This window comes from Oryctolagus cuniculus, chromosome 18 (assembly GCF_964237555.1).
Source record: "Oryctolagus cuniculus chromosome 18, mOryCun1.1, whole genome shotgun sequence".
In the NCBI taxonomy this organism is placed as follows: domain Eukaryota; kingdom Metazoa; phylum Chordata; class Mammalia; order Lagomorpha; family Leporidae; genus Oryctolagus; species Oryctolagus cuniculus.
The window spans coordinates 5,792,070-5,812,616 of NC_091449.1; the positions used below are offsets into that span (position 1 = coordinate 5,792,070).

Genomic DNA, 20,547 nt, shown 5'->3' on the forward strand with positions numbered 1-20,547 from the left:
ATAGTTAAAATCAGGCATTTCATTTTGCATTGCTGTTGTATTTTAAGTATAGCCTGTGAGTTTTCCCACATAAACCATATATTCAAGAAAATTTTGACCTTAACATAAAACACATAAACTGAAAGATGTTTGAAAAAATTTAAAGGCAGAATAAGAAAGGAGAGGAGGGAGGTCGGTGGGAAAGTAGGGTAGGAAGTATCACTGTGCTCCTAAATCTGTATTCATGAAATACATGTAATTTGTTCTCTCCTTTAAAATTTAAAAATTGCAAGTTCACAGAAGTGAAGAAAGAAGTCTCCTGTTGGTGATAAATAGGCTGTTTTCAAATTTTCATTCCTTGGAATCTTGAATTTCCCAACTGAGAATCATTAGGCTTAGTGAAATAAGCCAGAGCCAAGAGACAAGTATAAGATGCATTTTCTGATTTGTGGTAATTAATATAGAGAGCGCATAAAATTCTTTAAAGTCTATGAGTGAAATTGAATCTTTTAGATTTGATTTCTTTTTATAGTCCTTGTCTGTATTCATGCTGAAAAATGGTCACTCAACTTTTTACTTGACGAACTCTTCATTCAGTGAAGCACTAGGCCAGTGAATATAAAGGGAGTTATGTGGGGAGCAACCAAGACTAGACTAAATTACTGAAACTGCTAAGACTAATTCTATGCATCTGCTCTCCCATCATATGGTGCTGAGAGAAAGTAAACAACTTCTACACAGCTGCCTCACCAATTCAACTAATAAGCTGCAGGTGCTGATCCTACTCCTGATTGCAGAAGAGCAGCAGGCTTCGCGTGTGGGCAGCAGAGTTGGGATTGGTGGAAGAGGACTATAAAGGAGGAGAGAGACAACATGCACCAGGAACATCTGAGGAACATCTGAGCAACCCCTGAGAGAGCCGGCTGGCGGTGTGCCGCTCCTCTGTGGAAGCGGGTAAAGCGGCGGGGGTGACGCCCCTCCACAGAGGTGGGGGGGCCAGCAGCAAACCCGGGAAGGGCCAGGAAAAAGAAAAGCGCAGGGTTCGGTGTTGTTTCTCCGTGAGTGGGGGAGCAAAAGATTTAAAAGTATGTTATCACAAAAATTCAAAAGAAAAAAAAAAGGAAGTGGGTGGGAAGGAGGTAGAGAGGGAGGAAAGCAGGAATAGAGGAGGAAGGCCATATTATATTCTTGGAATTGTTACCCATGAACTACATTAATCTATTCTCTATATATTAATTTTTTAAATGTCAATAAAGTTTAAAATGTCATTTCTAATAAGAATTCTGTAATTATTATCTTCAATGAAGCCAACTTAACATGAACTCAGTTCAGTGAGCAGGAGAATGTGCTGTGTGACAGCTGATTGAAGGGGGGTGCATTTGCACTTAGAATATTCAGTGGCACAAGGCCATTTCGAATCCTTTCCCATATGGAGGTGGCAGCAAGGTTACACTGTCCCCTGGGCATGGGTGTGGAGAATTCAGTTCTGCAGATGAAGTGAGCTGGAGGCTAGCAAGGACCGTGGGGAGGTTTTATCATTCATCTCTTCCCCCCTAAGTCTGCGCCTCCCTTTTCTTGCACTGTCTAGAATGTGGGGACAGCCAAGTCCTAAGCTTCATGTTCTTGCTGCCCATGCAGGCACCCATGGGAAGCCACATAGACCTGGGCACTTTCAGTCTGTTTTTCACCTATCACCTCCTCTTCCACTGAACCACAGAGGATAGGAAGGAGAGTCACTTGTGTCCAAGAGAGCTATAAAAGTCAGTTCTTCTCCTTCTGAAAACTCCCATGAATCTTTAATGCTGCCAAAGTCTGAGAAGAGAGGGAAGTGACCAGGGAACACAGTGTGTGAGTTCAACTCTGTGCTAGGAAGGATGGCACAAGCCAGGCCCATTTGGTTAGTGTCCAGCAGGTTGCTGGCTGCTTTCAACTCAATCAAAGAATGGTGCCACATTTTCAGATCTCTCAAGGTCTCAGCTTGTGAACATTCTGCTCCAGGAAGAGAATGAACACCAAGCAAAGCATTTTCAGGTTGCTTATTTCAATCCTATTTCTCATACCTTAAGAATAGGAGAGTGGAATGTAAAGTTATTCCTCCTTGTCCCCCACATGGTAAACAAATTTACTCTGTGTGCCATGGAGTATTCTTTCATTCCCTAACCCGTCCCATGAGGGGCCCTTATAATTCCCATTTGCAGAACATCATATCCTTATCAGTATCCTAACTTTATCAAAACTGTTAGAAACTTATTGGGTCTCAAAGGGGGATGTGTTATGTTTGTTATATTGGTCTTGTGTACAGTCTGTCTTTACTACAGGTTATTAAACTACTAATATATTTTGAGATGATTTGTTACATTTTTTCCTGTTTATTTTTTTTAAGAAGAACATCGGCTGTGCCAATCCAGAGCCAGGAGCCAGGTGCTTCTTCTGGGTCTCCCACCTGGGTTCAGGGGCCCAAGGATTTCAGTATCCTCTACTGCTTTCCCAGGCCATAGCGGAGAGCTGAATTGGAAGTGGAGCAGTCATGTCTCAAACCGGCACCCATATGCAATGCCAACACTTCAGGCCAGGACATTAACCCGCTTCAGCACAACACCAACCCCCGTATACTTTTTTCTTGATCCCAGTCTCTCTCTCCTTCTCTTTCTCTTGCTCTCTGTGTTTCCCTTGTATTGCTGAATCTTTCAAACACATACATAAAATCTTAAAAAAAAAGGATCAACATGGAAAGCCAAGACACTGTGCCAAAAAAATGACCTAAATGAAAGATCGCTGTTAGTGAGATCCCAGCAGGAAGAACAGCCCATCAAAGAAGGAGGTAGCTTTCTCTGAAGGGAGGAGAGAACTTCCACTTTGATTATGGCCTTGCTTAAATAAGGTCAGAGTTTGTGAACTCAAGAAGCTTCCATAACCTTGGCAACTCATGACAAGAGCCTCGGGTGATTACTGACGTCATAAATAAGAGTGTCAGTTGTTAAATCAACAATGGGATTCACTGTACACTTACTCCCCATGTAGAATCTCTGTCCTTAATGTGTTGTACTATGCGAATTAATGGTAAAACTAGTATTCAAACAATACTTTATACTTTGTGTATCTGTGTGGGTACAAACTGTTGAAACCTTTACTTAGTATATACTAAATTGATCTTCTGTATATAAAGATGATTAAAAATGAATCAATGAAGAATGGGATGGGAGAAGGAGTGGGAGATGAGATTTTTTTGTGGATGGAGTGTGGTTATGGGGTAAAAACTGCTATAATCCAAAATTTGTACTTTCAAAATTTATATTTATTAAATAAAAGACCTCAGTGTTTAAAAAAAAGAATTCTTAGTATAGTGTTGGTCTTCTGTATATAATGTCAATTAGAAATGAATCTTAATGAAGAATGGTAGAGGGAGTAGGAGGTGGGATGGGAGTAGGGTGGGAGCGTGGGAATGGGAAGAAGACTCACCATACCCTTAAAAGCTATACATATGAAATTTGTATTCATTAAATGAAAACCTTCAAAAAAAAAAAAAAAGAAATGCAGTGCCTGGGGTGGTGGAGGTCAGCCACTTTCTAGTTCTTGATCCAGAAAAATGTAGCTGTGGAATTTCAATGAGATGTCAGTTCCAGACCTGTGTGTGTGACACTAAATTGTCTACAAAAGATATTAAAAATTGGTAGGATGTTGATTGATTACTGCTGGAGTGTCATAAGGAAGTCCATGGGGGCACTTAAAGGTATTAGGTAGCTACACTGTGACTAACTCTTGTATTTTCCAGGATACAAACTGGTAGATTCTGAAGATAGAACTGTCAAAGTGAAAACTGAAATGCATGCAGATGAAGTGTTTTCAAAAGTTTTTTGGAAAATGCATGTAACAACAACCATCCTTGGCTTTCAAAAATCTTTTGCACCAAAATAAACTTATTACTTAATTCCATCTTCCCAAAAACCTTTTTGAGGTACCATTATGATAGTTAAAATATGTGGACTAAAAGAGCAAAAACATTCCATGAACTTTTCATCTGCTGATTTAGGAAAATCTTATGAAAATAAGGAAAATATTCACTTTTTTGTCTTGTTTTATTTTGTTTTTTTTTTAAACTTTTATTTAGTAAATATAATTTTCCAAAGTACACTTTATGGATTACAATGGCTACCCCCCATAACTTCCCTCCCACCTGCACCCCTCCCATCTCCTGCTCCCTCTCCCATTCCATTCACATCAAGATTAATTTTCAATTATCTTTATTTTAAAAGGCAGAGTGGACAGTGGGAGAGAAAGACAGAGAGAAAGGTCTTCCTTTTGCCATTGGTTCACCCTCCAGTGGCCGCCGTGGACAGCGCGCTGCGGCCAGCGCATCCCGCTGATCCGAAGGCAGGAGCCAGGTGCTTATCCTGGTCTCCCCTGCTGGTACAGGTCCCAGGCACCTGGGCCATCCTCCACTGCACTTCCCAGGCCATAGCAGAGAGCTGGCCTGGAAGAGGGGCAACCATGACAGAATCTGGCGCCCTGACCAGGACTAGAACCCGGTGTGCTGCCGCTGCAATGTGGAAGATTAGCCTATTCAGCTGCAGCGCTGGCCTCAATTATCTTTTATATACAGAAGATCAATTTAGTATATATTAAGTAAAGATTTCATCAGTTTGCACCCACATAGAAACACAAAGTGCAAACTGTTTCACTGTTTCAGTACTAGTTATAGCATTACTTCACATTGGACAACACATGAAAGACAAATCCCACATGAGAAGTAAGTACACAGTGACTCCTGTTGTTGACTTAACAATGTGACACTCTTGTTTATGGCATCAGTAATCTCCCTAGGCTCTAGTCATGAGTTCCAATGGCTATGGAATCCTTTTGAGTTTGCCAACTTCAATCTTATTCAGACAGGGTCATAGTAAAAGTGGAAGTTCTCTCCTCCCTTCAGAGAAAGGTACCTCCTTCTTTGATGGCCCCATTCTTTCAACTGGGATTTCACTTGCAGAGATCTTTCATTTAGGTCTTTTTTTTTTCCAGAGTGTCTTGGCTTTCCATGTCTAAAATACTCTCATGGGCTCTTCAGCCATATACGAATGCCTTAAGGGCTGATTCTGAGGCCAGAGTGCTATTTAGGACATCTGCCATTCTGTGAGTCTGCTGTGTATCCCGCTTCCCATGTTGGATCATTCTCTCCCTTTTTGATTCTATCAGTTAGTATTCACAGACACTAGTCTTGTTTTTGTGATCCCTATGACTCTTAGACCTATCAGTGTGATCAATTGTGAACTGAAATTGATCACTTGGACTAGTGAGATGGCATTGGTACATGCCACCTTGATGGGATTGTATTGGAATCCCCTGGCACATTTCTAACTCCACCATTTGGGGCACGTCCGATTGAGCATGTCCCAAATTGTACATCTCCTCCCTCTCTAATTACCACTCTTATATTTAACAGGGAACACTTTTCAGTTAAAATAAACCCCTAAGAATAATTGTGTGTTAATTACACAGTTCAACCAATAGTACTAGAACAAACAAACAAAAAAAAGGGATAAAGTATCACATTACACATCAATAGTCAGGACAAGGGCTGATCAAGGCACTGTTTCTCATAGTGTCCATTTCACTTCAACAGATTTCCCCTGTGGTGCTCAGTTAGTTGTCGCCGATCAGGGAGAACATATGATATTTGTCCCTTTGGGACTGGCTTAATTCACTCGGCATAATGTTTTCCAGATTCCTCCATCTTGTTGCAAATAACCAGATTTCATTGTTTTTCACTGCTGTATAGTACTCTATAGAGTACATGTCCCATAATTTCTTTATCCAGTCTACTGTTGATGGGCATTTGGGTTGGTTCCAGGTCTTAGCTATTGTGAATTGAGCTGCAATAAACATTAAGCTGCAGACCACTTTTTTGTTTGCCAATTAAATTTCCTTTGGGTAAATTCCAAGGAGTGGGATGGCTAGGTTGTATGGTAGGGTTATCTTCAGGTTTCTGAGGAAACTCCAGACTAACTTCCATAGTGGCTTAACCAGTTTGCATTCCCACCAACAGTGGGTTGGTGTCCCTTTTTCCTCACTTCCTCTCCAGTATCTATTGTTGGTAGATTTCTGAATGTGAGCCATTCTTTTTTGTGTTAAACTTTATGTTGTCTGATATTAAGATGGCTACGCCCGCTCTTTTTTCATTTCTGTTGGCATGGTATATCTTTTTCCAGCCTTTCACTTTCAGTCTGTATGCATCTTTGTTTGAAAGATGTGTTTCTTGTAAGCAGCAAGTAGATGGGTTTTGTTCCTCAACCCAATCAGCCAATCTGTGTCTTTTAACTGGACAGTTCAGGCCATTAACATTCAATGTGACTATTGATAAGTGGTAACTTTGCCCAGCCATTTCCCAAAGATATTTTCTAATATATTCTTTGAACTTCCTGTGATCTTTTGCTGTGCGGTTTCCTTCCTTTACCTTCTTTCATATTGATGACCGTGTTTCTGTGTTTCTGTGTGTAATACATCTTTAAGCATCTTTTGCAGGGCTGGACGAATGGCGACAAATTCTTTCAATTTCTGTTTGCTATGAAAGGTCTTTATTTCACCTTCATTCGCAAATGAGAGCTTTGCAGGTTATAATATTCTGGGCTGGCAGTTTTTGTCTCTTAGTTCTAGGCCTATGTCTTGCCATTCCCTCCTAGCCTGTAGGGTTTCTGATGAGAAGTCTGCTGTGAGTCTAATTGGAGATCCTCTGAGAGTAATCTGACATTTCTCTCTTGCACATTTTAGAATCTTTTCTTGGTGTTTTCTGTGGTGAGTGTGATTGGAACGTGTCGTGGTGAGAATCTCCTTTGGTCATGTTTATTAGGGGTTCTATGAGTTTCCTGTGCTAGGATGTCTCTGTCCTTCTCCAAACCCAGAATGTTCTCTGCAAGTATCTCACTAAAAAGGCCTTCTAATCCTTTCTCCCTCTCCATGCCTTCAGGAACTCCTAGAACCCGAATGTTGGGTTTTTTAATAGTATCCTGTAGATTCCCAACAATACATTTTAGATTTCTAATGTCCTCTTCTTTTCTTTGGTTTGATTGTATATTTTCCTGTGCTCTGTCTTCTAAGTCTGATGTTCACTCTTCTGTTTCACTGATTCTGTTTGTAAGGCTCTCTAATGTGTGATACTTAGCCATAGATGCTTTAAGTGTTTATTTACATCATGTTTCAAAAGAGTTGAATATGTCACTAAGGCTACTTACAAATATGAGGTGACTTGAGAGTAATCCTTGTATTCCTAACTCCATGAAAGGCAGCAGTATTCCTTTCATTTGAAATAAAATTATCCTTTAGGGGGCTATAGGCCAGCTATTTGTCTGAATTTAAACTTCTTAATGTGTAATGTGGTGAAATGAACCTGGATGCTCTCATAAGAGAGTAGGTTAGTTAACCATCTTGCTATTCTTACAAAACTAGTTAGCTGCATTCTTCAAATAACACAGATTCATACATATTTTATCATGCTGTCAATTTGTTGCAAGCTAGTGGTAATTTTTTTCAGTTTTTAGTGGAACTTTTACTCTATACATAAAGATTGCAGCAGAAGCCAACATAAGCATTGATTAAGGATTTAGTTTCTTTTGAAGATGTGTAGTACATATACATCTATACATATATATTTATACATATATACATATGTAATATTTTTTCTGATGCCCTTCTCCATGACAAATTGTATTTAATAAGTCAAATTGGTTATATATTAGGAAGGCAATACAAATAGTACTTGGCCTTTTAGTACTGGAAACTGATACCTCAGTGCTTGTAACAGGTTCTGCTGTAGACTATGGGACAGGAGACACTGTCTGTGATGAAGTCATGTATGGTGGAAACTGAGTATTACCGCTTTACTATCCTGCACTTAAATTGTGAACGATAGTTAAGGATTTCTAAAGGTTACTCAGTACTAGGGAATGAAGACCACTTGGAATATCTAGGGTGTCTGATCCTGTGTAGTTGGTCACTTGAAACTGTGGAGCTTGTTATTGACATGAAAATATTTCCAATTCAGAACAAATGCTGGATGACACATTTGAACTTGGCAGTTGCCAAGTGACATCCATCTCTACAGGACATGCCTTCATGTGGCTTAACAGTCTTCCCTTACATAAACATGGGAAAAAATCTTACCATGTCCATGGTACCAAGGATGTTTTCAGTAGGAAACTGTCACTGACTGCATTGAGGATTCAGACAACAGAGTTAGGGAGAACCTTGCTATTCCAGCCACTGCCCCCTGGAATCAACAGTTACTTCCTTGTATTAGAAGATTCCTGTAGGTTTTCCAAGTCTTTATCATAAGCACATGACAGATAGATGTACATCTCTGATAATTCTGAAAGTTCAGTCTATGACTCTCATCCAGTAGATGGAACAGACGATTTACAGGAACCACAGTCTTTAAATACATTAGGACCAGATCTCAGGATTATTTTGGGTTTTCTTTTTTTTAGATTTTTTTTTTTTTTACTTAAGAAGTAGAGTTCCAGACTGAGAGGGAGAGGCAGAGAAAAAGGTCTTCCATTTGCCGGATTATTTTCCAGGTGGCCACAATGACTTGAGCTGGGCTAATCTGAAGCCAAGAGCTTCTTCCTGGTTTCACATCTGGGTGCAGGGACCCGAGGATTTGGGCCATCTTCCACTCCTTCTCAGCCCTAGCAGAGAGCTGGATTGGAAGTGGAGCAGCCAGGACTAGAACCAGTGTCCATATGGGATGCTGGCAGTGCAGGCAGAGGGTCAGCCTACTGAGCTACAGTGCCTACCCCAAGGGTTATTTCTTTTAAACCAGGAACCAGTGTCATGTGTGGATGACACTGAATTACATTAGGAGCCCCCAGGATTGGAGTAGGGTGCAGGATCCAATCTCCCTGTCCTAGCTCAGCACACATCCCAGAATCCTTCCTGCTTCCTATGAGCCTATGAGGCTGGGGCACAGAAACAGCAGCAAGCACAGGAGAATCCCCTTTTTCAGCTGATCACTCACCCAGACTCCAGATACTCCTCCTTGCTGAAAGCTGCTCTCTCATGCACAATGACATAGAAAATCCCCAGTTTCTTTCAGCCTCCAGGACAAGCGTTGGCACAAAGGTCACCAGAGTTGTGTGGAGTGGGTTGGAGGCAGATGGAGCACTAGAAATGCATTTTTGTGTGTGATCTCACCTCCCTGAAGAATGCAATTATCTTTTCATCTGTAGCTGCAGTGACAGTAAAATTAGGTATCTGAGAATACAGTGAAATTTTTCCACTCTTGCTATCAGGAACCAGTGCATCATTGTAGTTATTACCACAAAGGAGACTGTTAGACTCTCACAGTGACTCTTCCTTTTCTCAGCTCCCCTGAACAGACAGGGTCTGACCTGAAGGGAGCAGGGGATTTTGAGTCTGACATGGGAGGTACAGGCAGTGAAGTTCCTGTGTCTCCCTCTCCCAGGATTCACAAAAGATTTCTGTCTACCCCAGAGTGAGTTCTTCCCCAAACTTCAGACCATTAAGCTCAGCATCATTTATGTAATGAGCAGAGCAGTGGGGAACCTGCTCCTCAGAAAGGGTTTCAGAGACACAGGTGCAATTGAGATTGTGAGAACCATAGTTTACATAAAAACACTGCTTTTGGGTTGGTGTTGTGGATAGCTGGCAAAAGGCCACTGCCTGCAGTGGCTGCATCCTATATGGATGCCTGTTTTTGTCTTTTACTGCTCCCCTTCAGATGCAGCTCCCTGTTAATGGCCTGAGAATAGTAACAAGATGGCTCAAGTGGTTGGGCCCCTGCCACCCCACATGGGCAACCCCCATGTAGCTCCTGGCTTTGGCCTGGCACAGCCCCCACCATTGGGGTTATTTGGGGGTGTGAACATGCTGATAGGTGATTTCTCCCTCTATCTGTAGCCCTGCCTTTCAAATAAGTAAATAATGTTTAAAGAAGAGGAAGAAAACATTGCTATTTTCATATTAATAGAAAAAGTGATAAACAGGCTGGCACCGTGGCTCAACAGGCTAATCCTCTGCCTTGCGGTGTCGGCACACCGGGTTCTAGTCCTGGTTGGGGTGCCAGATTCTGTCCCGGTTGCCCCTCTTCCAGGCCAGCTCTCTGCTATGGTCAGGGAGTTCAGTGGAGGATGACCCAAGTGCTTGGGCCCTGCACCCCATGGAAGACCAGGATAAGTACCTGGCTCCTGCCTTTGGATCAATGTGGTGCACCAGCCACAGCACGCTGGCGGCAGAGGCCATTGGAGGGTGAACCAACGGCAAAAGGAAGACCTTTCTCTGTCTCACTGTCCACTCTGTCAAAAATAAAAAATAAATAAAAATAAAAAAGTGATAAGCAGAAATAAAGGAAGGAAGAAAGATGGAAGGAATTGCATCTATGAAAAAAAATTATAAACAAAGAATTGGTACAGCCCCTTGGAAAAAATAAATCACTTAATAGGCACTAACAAAAGCAAACACTGGATTTCTCTGTTACTCCATGGAAGTTTCTTTGGAATTACAGAGGATGTGGGGATTGTATGCAAAAGCATTCTCTACGAGTATGAATCCTTCTTTCTCATCTCAGGTGGACTCAGAAGCTAAAGAGAATAATATCAATGGTATATGGAGGGTTGTGAGCCCTCAGAAGTGAAACCATGATTTAGCTGGCAGATTCTAAAATTCCTTTTATGCCTAGATACACCATCGTATCTCTTTACTTATATCTTACTTCAGGTACTAACACTCAGGTACTGAAAATATATTGAGCCCTGTATGAAGTGACATTAACACCATTCTGGTGAAATCAAATATGGTAGAAACTATGTATTACCATGTTCATATAATATACTTATGTCTTTACTAATAGTTAAGTATAACTATTTTCCTGCAAGTCATGTTTTTGAAAAGTATTGAAGTGTAAGCTTTGTATAACACACACAATCTCTATTGTCAAATCTTATATATTTTATCACATGACAATGTGGAGCTCAAGGTTGAAATGAAAATATTTCAGCCCAGAGCAAACAACATTTGTGCTTGAAAGCTGCTATCTGAACTCATTACTACAGGATGACACTACTATATTCTTAGGCTCCCCTTAAACAAGAAACATAATCTTACCATAATCAGGGAATCATGGGGATTTTCAACAGGAAATAATCGTCATCTCCATTGAGCAATTCATATAACAGGGTTGGAGAAAATGCTTTTATTTCAGCAGTTGCCACTGAAAGCCACTCTTTCATCCCAGGATTATAAGATTCTGAGGTTTGTCCTTGTCTATATTATAAGCATCTTGGGTTACACAACAGCCTTTCTAATTCTGAAAGTAGAGTCTATGAGTCCTGTACAGAAAACTGAACAGAGAATATATTAGACCTATAGTCCTTAAGTACATTACTACCAGATGGCATGATAATTTTCATTAAACACCAGGAATCAATATCAATATGCATGACACCAGAGTACATCAGGATCCACAAGGAACTGGAGCAGGGTGTAGGACCCCATATCCCTGTCCTAGCTCACCATACATACTAAAATCCTTTCTGCTTCCTGTGAGGCAGGGGCACAGGCCCAGAAGCAAATACAGGACAATACCCTTTCACACCTGATCACTCACCCAGACTTCTGACACACCTCCTTGCCTGAGGCCTCGCTCTTTCTCACTGACATAGAAAATCCCCAATTTCTCTCCAATGCCAAGACAGTCCTTGGTGGAAGGTCACCAGAGTCAGCACTGGGTGGGCTGGAGGCAGCTGGAGCACTAGAAATGGAGTGTGCCTGTGACCTCCCCTCCCTGCAGATCTGCAATTATCTTTTCACCTAAGCTGCACTGAAAGAAAAGTTGGATATTAAAGATATTTGTAAAAATTTCCCTCTTGCTAATTATCAAATAATGTTACAAGCTGTAGTTAACAATCTCCAGAAAGGCTGTGAAAGTCTTTTTTTTTGGACAGGTAGAGTTATAGACAGTGAGAGAGACACAGAGGGAAAGGACTTTTCCATTGGTTCACTCCCCAAATGGCCACTATGGCCAGAGCTACGCTGATCTGAAGCCAGAAGTCAGGTGCTTCTTACTGGTCTCCTATGCCGTTGCAGGGGCCCAAGCACTTAACACCATCCTCCACTGCCTTTCTGGGACACAGCAGAGAGCTGGACTGGAAGAGGAGCAACCAGAACAAGAACCCGGTGCCTGTATGGGATGCCAGTGTGCAGAGGATTAACCAAGTGAGGCATGGCGCTGGCCCCAAAAGTCTCTTCTTAAAGTGGCTCTACCTGTTCTCAGGTAGAGTAGGTGGTCTGATGAGGAGGGAGCAAGAGATCCTGAGTCTGACATGAGAGGGACTGACAGGGAAGCTCCTGTGTCTCCCTGGATTCATGGAAGATGTCTTTCTACTGCAGGGTGAGTTCTTCCCCAAACTTCAGACTTCTAAGTGCAGCATCATTCATGTAATGAGCAGAGTGATGGGGAGAATGCTCCTCAGAAAGGTTTTCAGAGATACAGGTGCAGTGAAGAATACAGGTGCAGTGATGAGCATAGCTTACATGAGAATCCACTGGGTTTGTCTGACACTCAAAACAGTCTGTTTGAAATCACAGAGAACATCGGGGTTTTATAGCAAAAATGCTTTGCCAGTATTTTCCTTTCTTTCTATTCTCCAGTAAATACAGGAAGCTAAAGAGAATAACATCCATAGACATTCACAAATATATGAGCCTCCCCAGAGAAGCTGTGATGTAGCAGGCATGTTTCATGTTTCCCTTAACTACCACATCAGATATGTTACCTCCCCAATTCAGTCCATTTGAATGTGTATCATGATTTTATCTCCCCATGTTTTTCTTTATGCTTGATTTTTAGCAGTCTTGGTTGATTACATGGTTAATGAGATATCATATGAGTTCAAATTTATGTGTTCATCGCTGGCGCAGCGGCTCACTAGGCTAATCCTCCGCCTTGCGGTGCCGGCACACCGGGTTCTAGTCCCGGTTAGGGTGCCAGATTCTGTCCCGGTTGCCCCTCTTCCAGGCAAGCTCTCTGCTGTGGCCAGGGAGTGCAGTGGAGGATGGCCCAAGTGCTTGGGCCCTGCACCCCATGGGAGACCAGGAGAAGCACGTGGCTCCTGCCATCAGATCAGCGTGGTGCACCTACCGCAGCGCGCTGGCCGTGGCGGCCATTGGAGGGTGAACCAACGGCAAAGGAAAACCTTTCTCTCTGCCTCTCTCTCTCTCACTGTCCACTCTGCCTGTCAAAAATAAAAAAAATTATGTGTTTGTCTTTAGAAGAAAATACCCACTGTTTTTTCCTAACTTGTTAACTATTAGCTGCCAATTCCTGAGTGAGACTTTAGATCCGTGACCCTGGACAGTGCACGGTGTGCTTCCTCCATGTGCTCAGTGATGGACATGGTGCTCTGAGTCCCTGCTTGATTTTTCATAGCTTCAGACATTTTATGCCCCAAATGTGACATGATAGTTTTTTTTGTGATAGTTCCTGTTAAAATGTTGTCTTAACTTTATCTCCCACATACAAGGGAGAACAGGCAGTATCTGTGATTCTCTGTCTGCCTTATTTACTTAGCATTCTGTTCAGCAATTGCATGCATTTTGTTGCAAATGGTAGAAGTTTGTTCTTTTTTATAACTGAATAATATTCAATTGTGTATTCCATTGCCACATTCCCTTTATCCATTTATGTTATGATGGATGCCTTGGGCAATTTCATATTTTGGCTGTTGTGAACAGTGCTGCTATAATGATGGTAGCACCACTGTCTTTTTGATACAGTGAATCCTGTCTATTGGGTACATGCTGAGAAGTGGGCTAGCTGGATCATATGGCAAATCTTTTTATATTCTAAGAAATCTGTGTACTGTACTGTTTTCCACAGTGGCTGCATTAATATACATTCCCACCTTTGTACTTTGGTGCTTACTCACATATTTTGTATTAGTTTCCTGTGTTTTTGGTGTCATATTCAACAAGAAAACAAAAGTCATTGCCAAGACCAGGGTCAGGGACCTTTGCCCCTGGGTTTTTCAATGTGGTAGCTTTATCCAGATTCTTATCTCTAACAGGAATGAATTTGAGGATGACACATAGGTAGAGGTAGTAGAAAAGGAAGATTGCTATGCATGGAAAGTGAGAGTACACACTCCAGCACACTTTAGAGTGGCCTGCACTCTACATTTCTTGATGTGACCTAGAATCATAGGTGGCAGTGTCTGTGGCCATGTTTAACTGAATAGTCACTTGGGCTGGAATCTCAGGGCAGGGCTACAATACTCCCCAGTTCCTTGCCCCGGCTCAGTGCAAGATTGGATTGCATTGCTATCTACAGTTATTTATTATAACAACTGTATAGAGAGCTAAGAGTGATCACAGGTTGGAGGCTGCAGCCATGCTGGTGTCAGAGTTGATTTAGCAGGAGATATACTTTTCTACTGCATGGGCTGGGAAGGAGCTGGGCAGTGCATGCAGGACTGCAGGGAGGGCCTGATGACCTCAGCTACTCCTCGCTTGCTGCCTCCCTGCCTGTATGGGTTTTTAGGTTTTATATTTATAATTTTACATTTTTTCAGTAGTGTGTCTTATGGGTACAGCTGCATTATTTTACATGGGGATGTACAGTTTTCTCAGCACCATTTATTGAAGGGACTCTCCTTACTACATTGTATTTTTGCTAACTTTGTTGCAAATTAACGGATCAAGTATGATAGATTTCTCTCAGGGCCCCCTATTTTGTGCCTACCAACTCTTTGTCTGCCTTTCCCTTCTGAGAAATGTAGTGCCATGAAGTGGGATGCATTTGCTTTGTTATATATGTTGTTCATAAACATCGACCTTTCTTTCCTATTTTGATACTATTGACATCTTTCTAGTTCATTTTTTACACAAAAATCCTTGATCCATGACACAGAAGCTGATAAATGAAGTGGGAAAGATGAGAGATTAATGTGGAAATGAGCTCCACCAGAGTGGATTTCTGACCTAAAAACACAAGAGCAACAGAGGACTGAGCTGAAAGACCCACTGTAGATACCTGGACCCTGAGTTCCATTCCCAAGGTATTGCTGCAGTCTTCAGGAATCAGGAAGAGCTGTAGAGAGTGACAAGTCTTCAAAGAACAGTCAGCTCTGAGGGTGATGTGATGCTCCTGGGAACGTAATCATAGGTAAGAAATAACAAAACATAATCTGACATTTTCCATATAACTGAAACTATTCAGTAAATAAAATTATCACATGTTATCCAAGACACAGCCAGTTGATTCTATATGAATGGTTGAAAAATCTTAAATAGGAGGTATGGGATTTATAGCCGACTGCAGCAGCCATTGGAGGATGAACCAACGGTAAAGGAAGACCTTTCTTTCTGTCTCTCTCATTTTCCACTCTGCCTGTCAAAAAGTTTAAAAAAAAACTATAGAAAAGGAAAGAAAACTGTTTTGGAAATGTTTCATGGAATCTGACTTAAAAACATTGAACAGAAGTCAACTTTCAACAGTGGAATCTTATACAGCAATGCTAATTAATATTCTACAACAACTGAAATGGTATATATAAATTCACAAATAAAATAAGGAATGAACACAGTCCTAATGTATTTTTTGACAGGCAGAGTGGACAGTGAGAGAGAGAGAGAAAGATCTTCCTTTTCCATTGGTTCACCACACAAGGGCTGTTGTATCTGGTGCACTGTGGCCGGTGCACCGCACTGACCAGAAGCCAGGAGCCAGGTGCTTCTCCTAGTCTCCCATGCGGGTGCAGGGCCCAAGCACTTGGGCCATCCTCCACTGCACTCCCAGGCCACAGCAGAGAGCTGGACTGAAAGAGGAGCAACCGGGACAGAATCCAGCACCCCGACATGGACTAGAACCCAGGTGCCAGCACCGCAGGCAGAGGATTAGCCTATTGAGCCACAGTGCTGGCCAGTCCTAATGGATTTTTGATAAGTTTTTTCAATTATGACATAGAGGGCTGCAAGCTGCCTTCCCTTTCATGTGAGTCATGGTCACCTAGCAGAGGTGGTAATGGGTAGGGTGTGAAATGTGACTTCTGGCATGAGAGAAGGCTGGGGATATTCAGGTTTAGTAACCACTGTTGTGTACAGAGTAAGAACTATGCACTTGACTTTAACAATATTTAATACAGATCAAGAAAACATTGATAAGATGACAACAGTCTTGTTGGAGTGCCATCTTACAGTCCAGGTGGTGTCGCAGACTTTATGTCACTGCTCTATGATTAACTTTGAAAATTCTCCTGTAATTTCAAGATTAAAAATTGATAGATAGTAAAGATCCTCCCACCAAGTTTAGAATTGTCAAAACCATGCCGACAGGGGCTTCAGAAAGATTGAGAAGGATGTGTGTCAAGAAAATTTGGGGCATGAATTTAAGAAAAGTTTAGCATCAAAAGGAATGGGCCGGCGCTGTGGCTCACTAGGCTAATCCTCTGCCTTGCACCGCCGGCACACCGGGTTCTAGTCCCGGTCGGGGCGCTGGATTCTGTCCAGGTTGCCCCTCTTCCAGGCCAGCTCTCTGCTGTGGCCTGGGAGTGCAGTGGAGGATGGCCCAAGTGCTTGGGCCCTGCACCCCATGGGAGACCAGGAGAAGTACCTGTCTCCTGCCATCGGATCAGCGCGGTGTGCCGGCCGCAGCGCGCCAGCCGCGGTGGCCACTGGAGGGTGAACCAATGGCAAAGGAAGACCTTTCTCTCTGTGTCTCTCTCTCACTGTCCACTCTGCCTGTCAAAAAAAAAAAAAAGGAAGTTCTTTTTACCCCATTTTCCAAGAAAAATTTGAAGTAGTCTACTTTTTTTATTTATTTTTTATTTTTTTAACTTTTATTTAATGAATATAAATTTCCAAAGTACAGCTTATGGATTACAATGGCTTCCCCCACCATAACGTCCCTCCCACTCGCAACCCTCCCCTCTCCCACTCCCTCTCTCCTTCCATTCACATCAAGATTCATTTTCGATTCTCTTTATATACAGAAGATCAATTTAGCATACATTAAGTAAAGATTTCAACTGTTTGCTCCCACACAGAAACATAAAGTGAAAAATACTGTTTGAGTACTAGTTATAGCATTAAATCACAATGTACAGCACACTAAGGACAGAGATCCTACATGAGGAGTAAGTGCACAGTGACTCCTGTTGTTGACTTAACAAATTGACACTCTTGTTTATGGCATCAGTAATCACCCTAGGCTCTTGTTATGATATGCCAAGGCTATGGAAGCCTTGATCATATTTAGACAAGGCCATGGTCAAAGTGGAAGTTGTCTCCTCCCTTCAGAGAAAGTTACCTCCTTCTTTGATGAGCCGTTCTTTCCACTGGGATCTCACTCACAGAGATCTTTCATTTTTTTTTTTTAGAACAGAAATTCTAGCTGTTTGTCCAGCACACTGTGGTATGGGGACTGTTTTAAGAGACACACTTAAACTTTGAGAAGAATTAAGGAGTCCAGAATTCACAGGTGGAGGCTGGTGTAGGGCCCAGCAGTTAGCATGCAGATGCCATGACTTTCTCCAGGAGCAGGGGGCCTGGGTTTGACACCCAGCTCTGACCCCAGCTGCAGGTTCTGCTGACACTCACCCAAGGAGGCAGTGGAGATATCTCCAGCAATTGAGCTCATGGCTCCCATCTTTGACCCCCACCCAGGTCCAGGATACACATTTGGGAGGTGCATCACAGTACAACAAGCTCCATCTCTGTCCCTCAAGTAAATAAAGGAATAAATAAAATTTTTTAAGTATTAAAGAATACCAAATATGATCATGCATACAGGTTACATGCTCATGCTAAGTAGGGCACTTGTTATTCCTGGTGCAGGCACAGCAGAGATTGGGTACTCTGGAGTCATGGCTCATGAGAATGTAGGGGCTCACAGCTGGGAAACTCCCAGCGATTAGTACAGAAGTGTTCACCAGCCACACACTGGGATTCTTTAAAACAGTCAAGCAAATGTGAAAGATGGAGGAGAGAGTGCTCAAGGACACATATGTGCTCACCAGGACAAGGATGCTGTAGGTGGCTCTGGACTCTGGGGAGGACCTGGAGTTGACATTGGTCCCATGGATGTATTGGACCTGCTGCCTGTGTCTGTACAGAATGAAAACCATGTAGCTGCTAGTCCACAGCATGAGACTCACAAAGAAAATATTTTGAAAACATACCAGGGCTGCATAGAGGGATGCTGTGGATTTTCCAGGATTTGCAGAATAACAGTATCCATGATCAACATTCTCTGTGATATTATTATCCTTCTGTTTCCCAGTCATATACACAGGCACCATGACATTTAGTATCAGGTTCAGCATCCAGCAGAGGATATTGCAGGACCCAATGTACTTGGGAGCTTTTGCTTTGAACTTGGCACATCTACTTTTACTAGGACTGATGGTGATGGCCTGTGAGACACTCAGGAGGCAGGTGATGCCAGTGGACACATCCTTGCTCACTCTGTGCACATAGAACACAAGCTTGCACCCAATATCACTGAGAAAATGCTTCATACCCAAAGCTGTCTTGGTTTGGGGGACTGCTTTCAAGAGAATGGCTAAGCTGTTGGCTACAGTCAGGTGTTTGATGATCAAATCTGTGGGTCTAAACTTATATCCTGTGAAGTAGAGATAGAGATAATGGGAAAGAAGAGAGAAATTCCCCAGGATTCCTGTAATAGTTTGTGATAAGAAGATTGTCCCCATTATCAAGTATCCAGTGGCTGACCCATCATCCCCCAGTGTCTGATTATTGTCTCTCATCTTGAGATTCCTCTATGGAATGTGGGGCATGAGCTCCATGTATTAATATCAACTAAAATTCAGTTTTCTCTATTCACATGAATCTTTATTTACATCAGCTCATACTTAGTGATAACTGGTTATTACTTTTTGAACACATTACCAAATAATCTTTAAGGCTATTTGTACCATGCTAATTACAGGCATGAGAGACACATGCAGTAATTCCTGTATTCTTGATAACTACATGAGAAGGCAGCAGGCTTCATTTCATTGGAAATAAAATGTTCATGCAGGCAGCTTCATGTTGCTGATTTGTCTAAATTGACTTTTTTTAATATGCTGATGGACTGTTGAACCTGGCTGGGCTTGTACTAACACTTTCACATTAAACACTTTGTTCTTCTAACAGAGCTGCTTAGCTGTGTTCTTCAAATGAGACATATGTATACTTTGCTATTCTCATGCCTGGTCTGTCCATCTTATACTGCTGGTATTTGTTTCTTCATTAGGTGTGTATTAGCTTACCTTTGTGCATGAAGGGTTGGTCCATAAGCCCACATCAATAATAACTTGCATTTAGGTATCATATTAAGATGAAGAGAACATGACTGTAGTATAATTTTCTGGAACCTTTCTCCTTGAAAATTCTACTTAGATAACTCAAAATTGGCTGTATATTGGGAAGACAATAGAAACATTATTTGGTATTTGTACCAAGAAAAATGACACTCAACTAGTGAAAACATGTGTGCCCTATAAGATGGAATATTGACACCAGTCTGTGGTGAAATCAAGTAAGATAGAAACTAACATACTTTTTTCTTGTAATATACTTGTGTCTACTATGAATAAATAAAGGTATTTTCCATAGGTCAAGATAATTGAAAGGTAAGGAAGCATAGGTCATATATGCCACAAGCAGCCTCTAGTACGAAATCTTGTGTATTTTATCACTTGAAATTGTAGAACTAGCTGATGAGATGAAAATATTTCAATCCATAGCAAATGCCAGTAGGTACATTTGAACCTCAAAGTTGCCATTTGAAACTCAACATTACAGCATAACTCTGCTTTTTCCTTAAATAGGCTCTCCTTACTTGAAGATAAAAAATTATCTTACCATAGTCTAGGAACATGGATGTTTTCTATAAGAAATAATAACTGTCTCCATTGAGCAGATCATACAACAGAGTGAGAAAAAGCATTTCTATTCTAGCAGCTGCCAATTAGGCCCACTGTGTCAGCCCAGTATTGAAAGAATAATCTTGTAGGCTTGACTTGTCTAGGTCTCAAGTACATTCAGTTCTACAGATACATTTCTAAAAATTATGAAATTTTTTGTCTGTGACACCCATGGTGCGCTAAACACCAGATTTATTTTGGAACTGCGGTCCCTAAGTATGGACAGCAGATTTCATGACTTTTGATTAAACAGCAAAAATCAGTATCATTGTGGATGTCACCAAATTACTTTAAGAGCCATCAGAGATTGGAGCAGGGTGTAGGAGCCACATCCCTGTCCTAGTTCAGTACCTGCTCAGAATCCTTCCTGCTTCCTGTGAGGCCGGGTCACAGAGCTAGGTGCAAATACAGAGGAATCCTCATTCTCACCTGATCACTCACGCAGACTCCAAGTACACCTGCTTGCCTAAAGCCTCCCTCTTTCTCATTGACAGAAAATCTCCAATTTCTCTTGGCTGTCTGGACAAGCCTGGTGTTAAGGTCACCACAGTTAGCACTGGGTGGGCTGGAGGCAGCTGGAGCACTAGAAATGGAGTGTACCTGTGATCTCACCTCCCTGCAGGACTGCAATTATCTT

General features: G+C 41.9%; 1 protein-coding gene and 1 long non-coding RNA gene across 2 annotated transcripts in view; one reads left to right on the forward strand and one right to left on the reverse strand.

The window, feature by feature from the left end:
* LOC138846662 (uncharacterized) overlaps window positions 1–16,731 on the forward strand; it is a 104,242-nt gene extending 87,511 nt beyond the window's left edge. The window contains exon 3 of the long non-coding RNA XR_011384198.1: window positions 12,070–16,731. This is a non-coding gene — a long non-coding RNA (uncharacterized lncRNA). The remainder of the gene's footprint in view (window positions 1–12,069) is intronic.
* Window positions 16,732–17,783: 1,052 nt separating this feature from the next.
* ORYCUNV1R1546 (vomeronasal 1 receptor oryCunV1R1546) lies at window positions 17,784–18,689 on the reverse strand. Its single transcript, NM_001167345.1, has one exon. It carries the CDS (start codon window positions 18,687–18,689, stop codon window positions 17,784–17,786), a length of 906 nt encoding a protein of 301 aa, NP_001160817.1.
* Window positions 18,690–20,547: the final 1,858 nt, after the last annotated feature.